This window comes from Carassius carassius, chromosome 33 (genome assembly GCF_963082965.1).
Source record: "Carassius carassius chromosome 33, fCarCar2.1, whole genome shotgun sequence".
Classification (NCBI taxonomy): domain Eukaryota; kingdom Metazoa; phylum Chordata; class Actinopteri; order Cypriniformes; family Cyprinidae; genus Carassius; species Carassius carassius.
The window spans coordinates 21,092,409-21,111,036 of record NC_081787.1 but is presented as its reverse complement, the minus strand read 5'-3'; the positions used below and the strand labels follow the sequence as shown (position 1 = coordinate 21,111,036).

Here is an 18,628-nt window from a genome sequence, read left to right as displayed (position 1 = left end):
GGTCACCTTCCTCCTTGTTTGAGTTAATTGATTGTTCCCCACCTGTCTCCAGTTCCCTCATCATCCTTCTGTGTATTTATACCCGGTCTGTCTGAGTCTGTGTCACGGAGTCCTTGTCTAATGTTTGATGATATCCGTAGTCTTGCCATTTCCGTGTGTTCTGTTCTGTTTCATGTTGTTTGGATACTCTGGTTTTGACCCTGCCTGGACTGTTTACCCTTTTGGATTTGCCCTCAATAAAACACCATACCTGCTCTTGGATCTCTCCTTGTTTCCTGTATCACCGAACGTGACAGTAGGAGATCGAGTGCTGTTTCCCACGGCCGACGTGCTTGTGTAGAGACTCTACAGGTAGGAACGCGGTTGCTTATAGCGTTTATTTAATCTTTCTTATGGGGCAGTGGGTAAACCAAAATTATTTTCTGTTCTATTTACAGTGTGCGCATTGATTTCGCACTTTGGACTGCTGTGACTGGATTCCTCGCACCCAAAAGCATGCAGTGTATTCTGCCGAATAGCGGGGAGAATACACTTACCTGTCATTCGCCCGTTGATAACGGAGAGCTGCTGTTTTGCTGCTGTCTTAGCTAGATATCAAAACGAAAGGATTTGCGTCAATTTCATCCCACTCGTGCTGCGGCGAACAAGAAACTGTTAGTGTTTTAATTATGTATGCAGGTCGACAGGAGGAATATCACCACCCTACACTTAGTGTGTGTGTGTGTGTGTGTGCTCTTGTTTTTGTGACATATCAGGAAACAACTCTGTATAATGACATGGGTATGACACAGGTATTACAAGGAGAGGGTGACTTATGATACTTAACCCATGTCCCCATTTTTCAAAATGCTTATAAATCATACAGAATGAGTTTTTTTGAGAAAGTAAAAGTGCACAAAGTTTCCTGTGAGGGTTAGGGTTAGGTGTAGGGTTGGTGAAGGGCGATAGAATATACAGTTTGTACAGTATAAAAACCATTACGCCAATGGGATGAACCCACTTTTGTGTGTGCGTGCGCGTGTGTGTGTGTGTAGGCTACCTGCGTGTATGTTTACAAGGAGAGCTTTGTGTGTTGGTTGGTAATTGTATTGGTTTCTTTCAAATGTTTATTGTTAATTTTGTACTCGTGTTTTTACCATGAACTGTGTATTTAAATCTATGTATGTGATTCTGTTTGATTTCATTAGGGGTTGAGTGTCCAAAAGTAAAGGGGCGGGGCTAGACTTGTGGATTATTTCTGTGCTGTGTATGGGCACCAGTGTGTGAAGGTGATACTAATTTTGTTATTGTTCCGGTTTTCTTTTGTTTATCTTGTGCTACTTACTGAGTGTTGTGCTGCTCATTAAGTCCCCCATCCCGACCCCCCCCCCCCCCCCCCCGCTAGTAACACTCAGTCCTGTTGTCTTAATTTTGAGTGTTACCCTTTTGATTAAGTGTATTTATGTTGTATTGATGTTGTGAGGTGTGTGCTATTATATATATATATATATATATATATATATATATATATATATATATATATATATATATATATATATATATATATATAGTTTTATTTAAATTAACTGATTAATCTAATTAATAAAATTCTAACAAAAATGTACAGTTAAAATAAATCTCTTTTCCTCTGATGCTCTGCTTTATGTTTTATTCTAAAAGTCTTATCATTTATAGTACTGTAAATAGACTTTGAACGTGCTAAATTATTTCGGACGCCGCTGCAAATATGGGCGGGAGCAAGAAATAATGGTTTCCCCTCAGTTATCACAACATGGATTAATATGTGCTTGTACTGTGTCTTTTGCGACGGCGTCGAAAGCGTCTTATTAAATTGTACTCTCTGTATCTCTCTCTCTATAAATATATACACACTGAGCAATGAAAAAAAAATTCAAATGTACCATCTGTTCCTGTTTCCATTGACACTGCGTACCATGCAGCCTTTTTTTCTCTTTTTTTTTTTTTTTTAATAATCTTTTAAACATGTATTATATAAAATAGGATGCTGCGCTATAGCTAAAATTAGCATTTTTGAATTTCTGTACAGAGAGGTCATGCAGTAACGTATCAATCTTCTACTGGTCCCAGTTTTCTACTGGTCCCCTTCACGTGATGCGAAGGTCAGAGTTCACCAAGCTTGAACTTTGGCCGTTTCCGGTCTGAAGCATTTGCATGCGTATGAATGGAAGTCAGTGGAATAAAAAATGCAGTGCGCCCCTTGATTCAATCTGGAGCTTCTACTAAATAAATTAATGTGAATATAGTTACACAATGGCAATTTAATTTAACTTCCTACTATCATAAAACACAAATGGTTTAATATTCAGCCTTCAGTATATGACTGCAATTACAAGCCTGAATGTTACACGTACTTCACATTAATATAATAAATCCCAGTAATGTTTAATCACAGATTGTTTCACAACTGTTACTAACGATAAAACAGAATCACCTATAGGTTCACCGGGGAGTTGTGGCCTAGTGGTTAGAGAGTATGACTCCTAACCCTAAGGTTGTGGGTTCTAGTCTCAGGCTGGCAATACCACCACTGAGGTGCTCTTGAACAAAGCACCGAACCCCCAAGCATAAATGCAGCATAAATGGCTGCCCACTGCTCTGGGTGTGTGTTCTGTGTATCTTCAGACCTTTAGAAGGCACTGCATCACATACAGGAATGCTACTGTAATGGAAATCACAACATGGGCTAAAGAATACTTCCAGAAAACATTGTTGTGAACACAATTCACCATGCCATTCGTCGTTGCTGGCTAAAACTCTATAGGTCAGAAAAGAAGGCTCATTTAAAATGGACTGTGGCAGAATGGAAAAATGTTCTGTGGTCAGACGAATCAAAATTTGAAGTTCTTTTTGGAAAACTGCTACACCATGTCATCCGGACTAAAGAGGACAAGGTCAACCCAAGTTGTTATCAGCACTCAGTTCAGAAGCCTGCATCTCTGATGGTATGGGGTTGCATGAGTGTGTGTGGCATGGGCAGCTTACACATCTGGAAAGGCACCATCAATGCTGAAAAATATATCCAAGTTCTAGAACAACATATGCTCCCATCCAGACATCGTCTCTTTCAGGGAAGACCTTGCATTTTCCAACATGACAATGCCAGAGCACATACTGCATCAATTACAACATCATGGCTGCGTAGAAGAAGGATCCAGGTAATGAAATGGCCAGCCTGCAGTCCAGATCTTTCACCCATAGAAAACATCTGGTTTCAGGTTTCAGGTGTCAGGTCTTTTATTGTCATTCTATACATGTTGCCACATACAACATGTTTCACACTTTTTTGTTATGTATATAATTCCATATATAATTCCACATGTGTTAATTCATAGTTTTGATGCCTTCAGCGTGAATCTACAATTTTCATAGTCATGAAAATAAAGAAAACTCTTTGAATGAGAAGGTGTGTCCAAACTTTTGGTCTGTACTGTGTATATATATATAGAAAAAGGCATATTGATTATTTTATTAATTGTTATGAGTAAAAAAATGGCTGGCAAATCTGGGGATCGGGAGCCCTTCCTGGGCTGAACTAGGGACCGGGAGCCCCTTTGTGGGCTATACTCAGGAACAGAATCCCCTCCTGGGCTGAACTGGGGATCAGGAGGTCTCCGTGGGGCATACAGTATTTGGGAACAGAAGCCCCTCTTGGGCTGAACTGGGGATAGGGAGCCCTCCGTGGGCTATACGCGGGAACACTTCGTGGGCTATACGTGGGAACACTCCGTGGGCTATATGCGGGAACAGAAGCCCCTCCTGGGCTGAAGGTGCTTACGAGGAGCGGGCATTGGGGCCGGAACCAACACTGGGGCCTTTTGAGCACCTGACGGGCATGCTATATTAATGTTTGTTGGACCATATTACTGTTCGTTTGTCTTGCCATATTAACGGCCGGTGTTCTTGGGTGAGCAGCGGACAGCAGTGGGTGTGGGTAAGCCACTGAGGCCTGACAGGACACAGGCGACATTCAAAAAGAGTATGAGATTAATCAGCTCGATCAGGGGTAAAATCAGAGACAGGAAGATCGCAGCGGATCATCTCATCATCCAGTCCCAGCAGAAAGCACGCACCAAGAGCGGCGTCGGGCCAGCTCAGCTGGTAAACTAGCTCAATGAAATCCTCCACATACCGCTCCAACCTCTTACCGGCCTGCCAAAAACCCCACAGCTTATCCTCAGCCATCAAAATTTTTGGGACTGAAATTCTGTCACAGGGTGCTACTGTGAGGAGAATGGAGCGAGGAGAGGCAATGTCCAATTCAAGGTCTTTAATAATCAAAAGGAGACAGGAAAACACTTGTAGACACAAACAATTCCAGACAAAGGAAAACGGAACGGGCTAGACCTAAATAGGGTAGATATTAATGGGATACACCTGGGAAAAATACAAACTAAGTAATCAAACACAGTATTCTTCCTATATTTTATGTTCATATATACGTAAGTGGAAGTAATATACATTACAATAATATATAAAGATAAGTGTATATTTTAAAAGGGCCATATGATGTATATTTTAAAGGGGCCAAATGTTCACGCTAAGAAAGAAGGCGTAACTTTTAATCTTGCTGTTGCCGCCGCCCCCATTTCGTGGAGATTTCCTTCAGAAATACGTAACGAGTTCTGATTGGGCCAGCGGCTCCTGTGTTGGGATTCAACACCAACTTAGAGCAGGCTGACCTCCTGGTAACGCGATTGGACTAGTTTTGAGAAGCAAGTGGGCAGGAGCATGTGCTGGAGATGTACTTATAATCACAGGAGCATTTTTACTAACGAGATGCCCATGAAAATCGCATTGGTTTTTTTTGCACAGCCCCAACATCTAGTTAGCAAATCTTAACAGCGTTGCCCTTTGTGTAGTAAGTTACAGAATCTATTGAACGCACCAACTTAAATAATAAAATACACTTACCGGTTGTGGTCCATAAAAAACACCTTCTCCAGAAAAAGAGGGAACTGCTCCATCTTTCAAGAATAATCTTTTTGCGAATCCGGCATTAAACTGATTGAGATTGAGGAAGTTGTCCTCAGCAAAATGTGCTGCACATAGTTTTACATGTGGATAATAATTTTCGGGAACCGAGTTAAACATAAATTGTAACCATTGATCTCAGTACAGTGTCCCTGGGAAGCCCAAACAAAGATGATTGGACTCCGAGATGAAAATAACAGCGTTTCAACGACATGGCAAACACAAACGCAGCTCTTCCTTCATCTCAGTCGGAGCGCAACAAGACCACGCCCCCCTCTTTGTGAATTGATGTGGGTGGAGGTTAGTCAAAAAACTGTTTTAGTGACGTCATTACTGCAGGAACTAGAGGGTTGTAGTCCAAACGGGTCGTTTTTTGTAGGCAAATTCCTCGCTTGGCATTGAACTTTGAGCTTTGGAATTTTACAGATATTATTTATACTCTAACAACAACATTACACACTAACTAAAGTTTAAAACATGGGGTCACAAAGAAGGGGGCCTTTAAGTACTATTTGCAACATTGTTCCAGAATAGTTCAACCCAAATATTTAGATGTGTGCTGCTTGTTTTCTGAACCAGTAGCCTACAATGCGTCTGTGCACAAAGGCTGTTTCTATAAAGTAGGGCAATTCCAACTTTGCAAGGATACTGGATAGCTGGCCAATCAATGCACACCTCGCTTTTCAAAACGATGAGCTTTGCAAAAAATGACACGTATCAGAAGGTGGAGCACAGAGGAGCAACAATAATGTACATTATGTGGAAAATAATGTGTATTTTGAACCTTAAACCACATAAACACATTGCATTACATCAAATACACAAAATAATGTTATTTTTAGCAACGTCCTTGTTAATTAATAATTAATAGCCCTTTAATTAATAAAATGTATGTATGCACATAAATGTATAAATATATTAATACATAAGTGTGTGTGTGTGTGTGTATGTATATATATATATATATATATATATATATATATATATATATATATATATATATATATATATATATATATAATTTTTCATTAATAAAATGTATACTCTATATGATATTTAAATATTATATACATTTTATATAAAAATTATAATACATTTGGGTGTACAGCAATACACAATAAAGCGAAATTTAAATTAAAATTTAAAGCGCTATATAAATGCTTCATTCATTATTCATTCATCAATAAATTAAACACACACACACACACACACACACACACATACTTTATATATTTAATTAATTTAAATTTGAGCAATAAAATAATAATAAATAAATCCTGAATAGTATATTAATGATTCTAGAATTACTTTGTGTAAAAGAAAAAAAAAACTGAGCAATCTGAAAATTATACATAGCTATGTTTTTTATGTAATATACATCAGATAATTTAAAAATGCTCTGAGTAGATGATCCATCTAAAGGATGAAACTACAAAAACACTGAACCCAGCACTGGACAAAACTACATCAAACATCTTATTTTATGCATGAATATTAGAATGCATTAGTATAAAGCACGCTGTCAGGTGGCTCTGGAGGAGGATTGATTTGGGCCACAGACGGATCAGATCCCTGAGGAGTCCAGCAGGATTCAGTCGTCAGGTGGATTAGACTTGCACTCATTAGTGAGCAGTGTGTGCTGGGAAACAGATGCTGCTCTGCTGAACATGTGGACACTTTACTGAAACACTGGCTGTGTGAATTAACATTTAAATACACACACCAAGAGCCCCTTAGAGAGACAGGCTGTAGTTAATTACACACAATCACACTCCTGTGTGAAGAACACTTTAATTTACAGTTGTGTAGTGGACACACACGCCACCATCTGAGCCCTGACAAACACACACTCAGCCCTGATCCTCACACAGATCCAGCACTAGTCAACTGTCTACATTGTCTAAAACTACCTACTGAGGAGCCGGTCATGTAAAACATGGAGTGCAGGAGATGCAACCTTCATTAATTTAGTTGATTAGTTCATTATTTAATATGCATACAAATACAACAAATACAAAGAGCTATTCTGTTTCTATCTCATCTTCTTTCTGCTGGCTTCTCATTCTTCTCACATTCTCCAGGTCAGGACATCCATATGAAGCAAAAGCCATCAGCCAAAATATCAAACTCATGCCCAAAGAGTACATTATCTGACTGTTTCCTGCTCCATTTCTCACAGGCACACACTGTTATTCATTGTTCTCACACAGTGAGAGTTGATTGTATTGCCTGAAGATTCAGTGTCGCTGCTGCTCTAATGTAGTTTGGTAAGATGAGATTTCCTTGTGAAATGTTTTCATATTTTATTGAGTATATTTGTTATCTTTCCTTACCTAACATCAAGTGACTTTATACGCAGATCTGCATCTATTGTATATGTGCTCAAATAAGTGAATCTAACAAAATCACACAAAACCTGTCAAATTTTTGACTTGTAAGTAAAAAGGAAGAAAAAATTTTTTGGATGAAGAAAATTTATCTCATTAACATTTTTTTTTCCTTTAAGATTCTCCTTAGTTTTATAAAAATGGTGATATATTATTTTAATTGTAAACTATTTTTAATAGTATATATTTACTATGCTGAATTAAATTTTAGATAATTTTTGTATTACAGTAATGTGTTTAAAAAACAAGTAAAAAAAGGTCAAACAAACAAATAGATAAATACAAATATGAAGGTCTGAAAGTAATATATATATATATATATGTATATATAAGAAAAAAATATATAATAAAATTACAAACTTCTAATTATAAAAAAGTAATATAAATGTATTAAAAATTTTACAAAAAACTTGCATTTTTAATTATTTAGAAATAGTACTTTATAGATATTATTGTAGCAGATCTGACTCGAACCAGACAAATTAAAGAGTTGATTAGGACTGTGGTTGAAACATGGGCCAAATTCCTCAGGAAGGCAGCCAGAGGTCATAAATCAGTTCTAGTGCCACAAGTCAGAAACAAGTTAACCAACCAACCAACTCATTCACAGAACAGCTTTCAAAATTAACACCACTAGAACAATTATTGACAATTTCAATTCGGAGAAGAGATTGTCAAATTTGGGGGAAGTAATTGAGAAGCAATGCCGGACATCACATGTAAACCCATAGGTTATACACAATATCCTTAAACACTCCCCCACCTAGCAGAACCAGACTGAAATTCCTAAGGGGGGCCTTTGAACCTCTGGTCTCCACAGAAATCTTTGTCAGATAATGACACAGAAACTGTCTTTTCTACATATATGGACCAAAATGAACTCAAAAAGACTTATATATGAATATCAGTTCATCGCTTCACTCCTTATTCATTTATATGTAACCCACACATTTGACTATCATGTTATAATCACTTATTGTGTATGTCTTTTAATAACTATTGGATCGCTTAAGGATACATATTCATGTTTAGTGTGTAAGTGTTTGAATCTGTAAGCTTGAAACAGTCATGACCATCAGTTATTTGTCAAATGTATCATATTCTTGTTATAGGAATCATGTCCAAAATTATACCCTTCAAGAGCGGGAAAATTCGGACCACATGCTTGATAAGATAACATGATTTATGATACTCCCGAGCCAAGACAATATCTCATTGGTCAAGACCACATTTGAGGTGTGGCCAACAGGCCAGTTTAAATGGAGTTTTTATTATTACAGTGGTGCCGAAGCCCGGGAGAAGGAGGGATGTGCTGCTGAAGATCCCTCGCCGCTGTGGTGAATCCGTGGTGCCATCGAGCAGGCGAGGAGGATGCCGCCATGGACGCTCGAGGCGGTAGGCTGGAGTGAGTTGCCGGGGACGGGCAAGCTTGCTGCCGGCCGCCCGCGATGTGGAGGGGCGGCTGCCGTCCGTGAGGGAGCGGAGAAGTCGGCGCCGTTCGCCAGAGAGCCGGAGCCTGCTGCCGTCCGCCTGAACAGGGAGGAGCAGGGAATGGGTGACTCATGCCGGCTGCCCAAAACCGGAAGAGTCCAGTGCCACCGCCAGATACCGCGGAGGAGATCACCAAGTTGGTGGAGGGCCGAGCAGCAGTGCGTCTGGGAACCGGAATTATTATTTTTTTTTTTCCTCTCTCTCGTCTCTGTCGCTCCTCCTTCCATCTCCTTTTCTCTCGCCTCGTCTGTCCTACCCCCAGGTTCCCGCAGGTCCCCATGAGTGGTCCCCCCCGGAGGGAGGGGGGGGGGGAGTAGAGCGCAGTCTTGAGGGTACCCCCCGGCCTGCGAGGGGAGATGGGGGTATGTGACGAATGGGGCGGGGCTGAGGGATGTGGGAACACGAGCGGAGTGATTGGGAAATCAGCGACACATGCGACTCACCGCCGGTCTCGAGTCCCACAGAGGAGATGGAAGGATATAAAACTGGAGCGACGACAGTGAAGGACGAGAGAGGACCAGACCTGGGCTTTATTTTATTTTATGTTTTGGTTTTATTTTGTGCGCATCAGTCGTCCGTGAGGGGCTGATGCGCTGTTTTGTATTTATTTAGTAATTTTGATTGTCCGCCGGTTCCCGCCTCCTTCTTCCCGATGATTATGGAGTTTTTATTATTACACAGCGACATTGGGAAACCCCCTTTCAACAACAACAAAGGGACACCTTTACACAGGCAATGTACCTCCCTACTCATCTATACTGGTGTATCTAATATAAGTTTAACCTCATTGAGGAACTCAATGCGAGGGTTAATTAAGTGATTGATGGCTGTTCATGTCCATGCAATTGCACGTATTGCTGTAAACTTGGGATTCCGTATTTCCATTCTCTTAAACTCATCTTTCCCTAACTTTCGATCTTCCTGCAACTTGTGTGAATGTGTGAGTGCGTGCGTTCATGTGTTAGATTAGTTTATATGTCCTAGATTTATCTAATAAAGCCTTATTCATATTGAAAAGAGAAGTATCTCGTGTTTTGTGCTTACAAGTTAATGTCTTAAACTGCCGATCTTGTTACTGTGCTAATTGATAGTGTTTTCACTATAGTTTGGATATTAATATCCAGCGCAGATTTGATGTTAAACGGCTCATTCAGTGAATTGCAGGGCGTCTCAGTGATCAGCCTTGAAACAGTGATTCTGTTCAAATTCCCTTTAAAATCTTAAATTATTCCCTTTGAGCTAAATTGACCTGTTTCCCTTACATTATGAAATAGTACTTTATAGATATTATATCTATCAAAAAGTTTAAAGATATTATATTATATATTTATAGATAATGAAGCCGTTTTTTTACCCAAATTCTTCAATTCTTCAATTCTTACTTAGGTGCATTAGAGATTATGGCCAGAGTTGACATATCTTACATAAAAAAAAAAAAAAAAAAAAAAAAATTAAATAAAAAAATCACCAATTTAGACTTTGTTATTCACCAGAAGCAATTCTTGATGTGAACCATGCCTCCAACAAAACATCTCACAAAACATAATGAAAAACACACATAGTGCCTCAGGTCCTGGACATCTTGCTGTCTTCAACAGAAAATGAATTTTAAGGTTTATCAGCACACTACTGTAATAAGAGTAGACATTCATCAGTAGACATAAAGCCATCTGACCACCAACTGACTCCAAAAAGCAGGAAAACAACCCGAAACACATGACTAAATCAATAACACAACAGAACAACGGGTCGTATGATGCGGTTTCATGTTTTCCTTTTTCTTATGTGTGTTATGTAGCTGTTTGTGTATGTATAAGATCTGCAAAGTTACAAACTATTTTTTTTTTACATCACTATGTGGAAATATTTGCATAATGCCACCAAAATATGCACGCAAAGAAAGACGCTTTTTAAAGAAGCTTCAGGTTTGTTCTGCTCAAGTTGTTCTTGCAAAGTTGTTTTCGATCAATTGGCTTGGTCATCTGCATTTTCAGAATCTGACTCTGGCTTGAACTGAAATGGTAAAAGTGACTGCATTACTGTCTTTATAATTGCTTTGGAAGCTGAAGCTTGCAATTATGGTAATGGGCCTTACAATTCATGGCCAATCAGAGCTCACCGTGCTTTTCGGTAGGAGGGCCTTTGTAGAAATCGACGCATTTTAGAAAGACTGGGCATAGGGGAGCTAAAATACTGTACGGTATTTGAAAAGTAATGTGTTTTTTGATCATTGAAGCAAACATATTCGATTACTTCAAATACACAAAATAATGAACTTTGAAAATAGCATCATACAACCCCTTTAACAGAAGAAAACAGATGTTCTGGAGTGAAGCAATCAGAGTCAAACTCGCCAAGAAGCTGTGATATCACCTTAAGAGAGCAATTCACACCAGATACATCAAGAAAACTGCTAAAATGAAACCACTTTGGACTTTGACCATGTGCAGGTCTGATGCACAATTACAGGAATCCTTGTGTATTGCTAGTAAGACAGAATAACTTACAAATAACATTACAAATAAGAAAAAAATTCTGAATTTTGCAATAATTTTGTAATAATTTCTGAAGACAAAAATATTCAATATCAATAATATATAAATTAAATATACACATGAATATCCACTGTTTAACTGCTTCTATCATTACAAAATGTAAAATATTTTATCATCCAGGTGTAATCTGCTAAATGCAACTGTATGTCATGAAGATATTAAAGGTGCCATAGAATGCATTGATTCAATATTTTTAATTGTTCTCTGGTATCCCCAGAGTGTCTATGTAAAGTTCTATCTCAAAATATCCCACAGTTAATTTTTATAGCTTGTTGTAATTGCCAATTTTAGGGTATGAGCCAAAATGGCTGTTTTTTGTGTTTGTCCCCTTTAAATGAAAACAAGCTGTTGCTCCCGCTTCCCTTTTCAGACGAGTGCAGAGCTTCAAGAGCTCCTGCTCGCGGGCATACCGGTGTTAATATTTAACTGGTGGTGACCGTGTTACTGATCCTTACATTGCTTCCAAATGCAATTTTTAACTACACATTCCTATTCACAATAATTCTGGTAGCATGTGAAGGCAGCATTAGTGAAAACAGGCAGACAAAATGGTAGCTTTAGCAACATTAGCCTTACAGAGAGCCAAGAAGCTCTTTTGGAAAACAAAATATGAGGCGTGATGCTTACTTTGCCTGGAGTCTGGATGTTTGCTATCAATCCCTCTTTGAGAAGCAATCTTTGCATAACCTCAGTGCTGAACTGACCCTCGTTTGTGGGGCAGTCCGGTGTAAAATGACAACACACAACACTTTTAATGGCTCTTTGGTGCTGACATTGTACCTCCAAGCAGCTACAGCAAGAAAACAGTAATGGCAGACTGCTGCTTCTCACTCAGGGCTTTGTATATGCTAACAGGGCAGAGAGGGTCACAAATGGGTGGGACTTTCCCCAGTTATGACGTCATAGTAGTGAGAAATCTGGATCTGCTAGTGTGGAGAAACTGTTTATGAATTATTGGGAATATAAAACAATGAGTGAGTGGACTTTTACCATTAGCAACATTACAAAGCAAAGCAACTTTACCACAAGTTGCTTTGAAACAATATGCATTGGGGGAGAAAGTGCTATACAAATAAATTTGTACTTCAATAAATACATTTTTTTTTGTTTCTTACCTTAAACTCTGTCTCTATGTTGGCAAGTCGTTCAAGCTCATTGCTGAGCTCTAGTGCCGTCAGTACGGGATCTTCACTGGACAGCGACAGGTAGGCGGCACTAGCGAGCCCTTTGTATGCGTTCATGCGTGATCTAGAGTGACTGAACGAGTCGCATTTCTGTTTCTCCGTGCACTCACAGCACTTGCAGAAGTAGTCATGTGGCCGCTCGATCCTGGCGCCCTTTATCAGCAGGATGTGTACGATCTCGTACTCCTGACAATGCGCGGCCAGAATCACCGGCGTCACGTCATGCGAAAAACGTGTTCCGTCCTCGTCATAGGCGTAGAAGTCGTCATCCCCCAGTTCCTGCTCCAGCAGGCTCAAAGTCAGCCTTAAACCACCTGCAAACGCCGGATGAGCCAAAATGGCCTCCACAATTCGCACGTAACCTTTGCTGATTGCCAAAAGAAGTGCATCGCCAATGCGCGCCATCCCGTCTTTCTTCAGTAAAAGCTCTGTGACCTCCAGGTGCTCATTGCTGACTGCTAACTGCAGCGCGTTTTGCCCCATGTAGTCCACGCAGTTGAAGTTAAGCGTTTTGGATTCGTCCAGCATCTTACGAACGACGGGAATATTGCCGTACTCCGCTGCATCGAGGAAACGTTCCTCCTCCGCCGTGAGGCTGGTACCACGTTCGTTGAACATGTAGGCAGGGCCTCGGATGGCTTGCCGACGGCCCTTCTCTCGCAAGGTGGTGTGCCTGCGATGCATGACCTCTGACCTAAGAGAACACAAATCACAAATCACAAATCAGTCATGAAATGGCTTTCGCAACCCATATTCAGAGGTGGGTAGAAACAAGTTACATTTACTTTGTTACATTTACTTGAGTAAAATGTTTTGAGTAACTAATACTTTTGGAGTATATTTAAAGATGGGTACTTTTACTCTTACTTAAAGTAATTTGTTTGTGAATTTTTTTTAATTTTACTTAGTTACCGTGGACAACGCTCCTCTCGTTATTTTATCTTAATGCAATACAAGTTATAAATGCTTCAGTTTATTCCAAACGCTCCGTCTACTTTTCTCTGGGCAATGAGCGAGCCCATTCGCGAATGATTAATTTTTTGAGTCAATTCTGTTCAAAAGCTTGATCAAACCAGTTGGCAAACCATTGAATTGGTTCGCGAATCAGTTTGAATGATTCATTCAGTTCCCTGCTGCACGTGCTGAGCCGTCTGACTCTGAAGCGGTTCTCACTCAGAGTTGTAACAGAAAGTTTAAGAAAATCAAGGGCGTTGAAGACGTGGCTTCGGATCTACAGTCAATTGAAAGCAAATCTACAAAGGCTATTGTTTGCTAGCGATGAAGATCTTTATTAGATGAACACAGCGTGTGCCATCCATGGTTCAACAGGTATAGATAGGCTACATTTGATTACAGTACACGATACCACTATGACATTACCAGTTTGTTGTACGTGTAACTTACAAATAAATAAAATGTATATTTTTTACATTAAATATGCTCTCACAGAGAATGAAATGAATACCCTCCACAACCGCATTAGCTCTGTTCCAGGAGGAATGCCTTTGCCTAGACACAATTAATATTTTATAATTTATAATTATAAACACTTGCAGAAATATACATTTGTTTACATTTTGCAGAACAGATGGAAGAAGATCCATCAATGTGCATTTGGTTCGTTATGTTCAGATGTTCGGTAACTTAGCCTTCATGTGAGGAGTTTCACTCTTCTCCATGTCAGAGGTTATATATATACTGTATATATACTTTAAAATATAATTTAATTCAGTGACGCAAATCAGAATTTTCATCAGCTGTTTCTCAAGTTTACAGTCATATGATCCTTCAAAAAATAATTCTAATATGATTTACTGTATTACCAGTGCTGGAAACAGTTTTTCTGCTTAATATATATATATATACATATTTTTTTGTTTTTTGTAATCTGTGACATTTTGTTTAGGATTCTTTGTGAATAGAAAGCTAAAAAGAACATCATTGATAGATATATAAATCACCACCTCCGCCCATATTAGTTACATGATGTTATGGATTTAATTGAGAAACTGAATATTCAATTGGTTAAAAGTTTGTTTTATCCATTAAAACAAAAAAAAATTTAAACTTTTATGTTTACAAAAAAACAAACAAACAAAAAAACTTAATCCAATATAGCATGCAGAGTAGGAAGATAAGTAAATGTTGCCAGTATTTCTTTTTTGTGCTATTGATGTGTTCCTAACTAGAACACACACACACACACACACACACACACACACGCACACACACACATATATATATATATATATATATATATATATATATATAATTATGCTTATTGAAATAAAATTGATGTTAACAGAAATAAAACTATTTTATGTCAGTTCATTACTGAGGTAAAAATGTAAACTTTTAATTTAATTCAAGATGAAGTACTATAATATTAAAATTAAAACTGAAATAAAAAATAACATACTAAATAGTAAATAGAATGCTATAATAGTAAGGATACTAAAATAACATTGATTTTAACAACATCTGGAAAATGTCACAAACCAGCTGTAAAAGCTTACAGCTAAATACGTTAAATGACAGTGTTTAATTCAACTACTCTAATCTGTTCTGCTCACTGCACAGCATGAGATTCAATCCATAACTGTATGTCAATAGACTGATGGTCTGAAATAGCCAATCAGAGCTCTCCTTTTAGAAGTTGCTAAATTGGCATGTCACGCCACATGAGACAATCTGACCTCTGATTGGCCCAATAATCAATGACATCAGAGATCAGCTTGGGGCCGCAGCACTTTCACTGGATCTCACACAGCCAGACATGTGATGTTCAACAGTGAGAGCAAAACCTAAGAAACTGCAACAATTTCAAAACACACATTTCAGTTTTTGTCATTTCTAGATAAGAGTCTGTGTGATAGCAGTCTTATTTTCCATCGTTAAAACATAAGAGAGTGAATATAGCACACTTTAAAAATGACGTGATTATTGCAGCATGCAAATGCTATAGGTATTTGTTTGTAAAATCATATCAATTTTAGCCCTCTTGATCACAGTTTTGTCTAAAATTGCACCGGATACCTCAAGAGAAAATCTATTTATTCAATATAGACAATTTTTACACACACAAACTGATTATACAGTGTAGAAACCAAAATATGCTCACACAAACACATGAAACATACAGTACATGTGCAGTGAACAGATCAATATGTCATCTGGTTCATGCTGTGCTGCTCTGAAGATGTGATTTCCAAATGCTGGCAAACTACACAATGCTGTGAATGAGATATTTCATATTGCAGCAAATCACGAGAGTCACAACCTGCTGTAAAAACAAAAACACTCTTAGCTTTTACACACAAACAACTCCAGAAAGAGAATCCAAAATTTTCAACAAACATCTTATTAGTGATGTTTGTTAACACTAAGTATTAAAGTCCAATGCGTGTTGAGGAGAGTGTGCTGGTGGTGATCAGTGATCAGACAAGCCATTTTCACCTGCTGGAGCAGAAAACAGGTGAAGAAATCCACGCCTACAGATATATCTACAGACCAGAAGTTTACAGAGATGCAAGGATGCAAGACTACTGAACACCAGAAAGGAAGACATACAGTAAAACATCTAGCAACCACTTAAGAATGCCCCGGCAACACACTATTAATCACTTAGGAATTCCTAAAAGTCAATCACACCGGTGTGATTATAACGTTCAGTGTGCCACATAATCAACTGTAGGTAACAAAGTTTACTCTATTTTTCGAGTTCACTGGAAACTTACTTAAATATATTTTGGGAGGAGAGGATGAATTTACGTGTTGTAAATCCCACAGCTCAGATTCACCGCAAACTAACATGGCTGCACACATCACCCATTATGTCAACTAACATGGTCATTATAAAGGTGTTTGAACTACCAAAAACGTTTACTTGCACATATCTGAGAATTGGAATATCATATATTTCATAATATAATTAACACCTTCGTGAATATTTCAAATGAAAAAGGAAAAATTTAATAAAAGTGATACATCACTCATACAGAGCTATAATGGCTGCAGTGTGTCACGTCACAAGCATGACGCATCGCCATGCAAATAATAATGCAATGCTTTCTAAAAAACGGTTGCCTAAAAATGTCACACTGGGGGGTCAGCTAGAATATTTTACATTTAATAGCGAAATAATTAAGCATGTGCTAGCAACACTCTAATAACCACCTAAGAGTGTCCCAGCATTGCCCTAGTAACCACCCTGAACACTCTAGCAACCATCTGAGAATCCCCTAGCAACACCCTGACAACTAACAAGCAATACTCTACCAACAGCTTAGCAACCACCCACAATTTCTTCAGAAAAATTCAAATTGTAGAGTAGGTGTGCAGTAATGTTTAGCCTGTCAGGTGGGCCAGCGGTCACCTGACACTCTGCTTATCAGAGAAGAATAAAAGGGTGACGCGATAAAGAGACAGCGGACAGAAGAATACACAGCCCTCTAACACATCAAAGGCAGAAAAAAGTGTCTGAAAATGGAACCTATTCAAACAGCGCAACTGTCCTGAGGGACGTGAAGGAGCGTCGAGAGAGAGGAGAGAGAGGAGAGAGAGGAGAGAGAGAGAGAGAGCCGTGCTGAGCAAAGTGTGTGTGTGTGTGTGTGTGTGTGAGGTCATTTAGATCCTCAAGATACGTCTGTCTCTGATTCTCTCACTCAGTTACAGGTGCACAAACTGCCTGTGCAAAACTAATTTGCAAAAATAACTAGAATCTTACATTTTCTGAGAAAAATTTGAATATTCAGAATCAGAATCAGAAAGAGATTTATTGCCAAGTATGCTTGCGCATACAAGGAATTTGTTTAAGTGACATAAGCTTCCAGTACACAGAGACAACAACACACAGACCCCCCCCCCCCCCCAAAAAAAAAAATTGCAAATAAATAAGAGTATAAACAATTGTGCTATAAATGATAATGAAATAGGATTGAGTAAGACACAGGGATGTACTAGGATGGAGGGGTAACAAATAAATATAAGGATATTGCACGTTTTATTGCATTATTTAGCTGTTCATGAGGTAGATTGCCCGGGGGAAGAAACTGTTCTTGTGCCTGACTGTTCTGGTATTTGTGGCTCTGAAGTGCCGGCCAGATGGCAAAAGTTCAAAGATGGGGCAACTTGGATGTGCGGGATCCAGAGTGATTCTCTGAGCCCTTTTCCCCACTCATTGTTTAACTTTGTCCATGCAATACATGATTAATTTAATAAAAAGGGCACCTCAGTCATGATATTTAGGGTGGGGAGAGTGCTGTACATTCACTCCCCCCATGAATTGTATGGTGACCCATATTTAGAATTTGTGCTCTGCAGTAATGTGTCATATTACAGATTAATCTGATCTGATATCTGATTTCATGGCTGTTTGATATAAATTTTTAAAATGTAGTGAAAGTGACATACAGCAAAGTATGGTGACCCATACTTGGAATTTGTGCCCTGCATTTGACCCATCCAGAGTGTACACACACACACAGGAGTGAACACACACACACCGTGAACACACACAGTAGGCAGCCATTTATGCTGCGGAACTTGGAGAGCAGTTGGGGTTTCAGTGCCGTGCTCAAGGTCATCTCAGTCGTGGTATTGAAAGTGGAGAGAGTGCTGTACATTCACTACCCCCACCTAATGGAAGTGGTGGCCTAGTGGTTAAAGAGTTTGACTCCTAACCCTAAGGTTGTGGGTTTGAGTTTCAGGCCGGCAATATCACGCCTGAGGTGCCGTGAGCAAGGCACTAAACCCCCAACTGCTCCCTGGGCACCGCAGCATTAATGGCTGCCCACTGCTCTGGGTGTGTGTTCACAGTGTGTGTGTTTGTTCACTACTGTGTGTGTTCTCTTTGGATGGGTTAAATGCAGAGCACACATTCTAAATATGGGTCACCATACTTGGCTGTATGTAGCGTCACTTTACAATTCCTGGGGGGAGTGAATGTACAGCACTCTCTCCACCCTCAATATCATGACTGAGGTGCCCTTGAGCAAGGCATTATTATTTTTATTATTAC

At 39.1% G+C, this 18,628-nt stretch overlaps 1 protein-coding gene across 1 annotated transcript in view; it reads right to left on the bottom strand.

Moving 5' to 3' along the window:
- LOC132113954 (short transient receptor potential channel 7-like) overlaps window positions 1-18,628 on the bottom strand; it is a 100,598-nt gene that overhangs the window by 73,853 nt on the left and 8,117 nt on the right. The window contains exon 2 of the mRNA XM_059522024.1: window positions 12,541-13,303. Within this exon, the coding sequence (XP_059378007.1) occupies window positions 12,541-13,303 (763 nt within the window). The remainder of the gene's footprint in view (window positions 1-12,540; window positions 13,304-18,628) is intronic.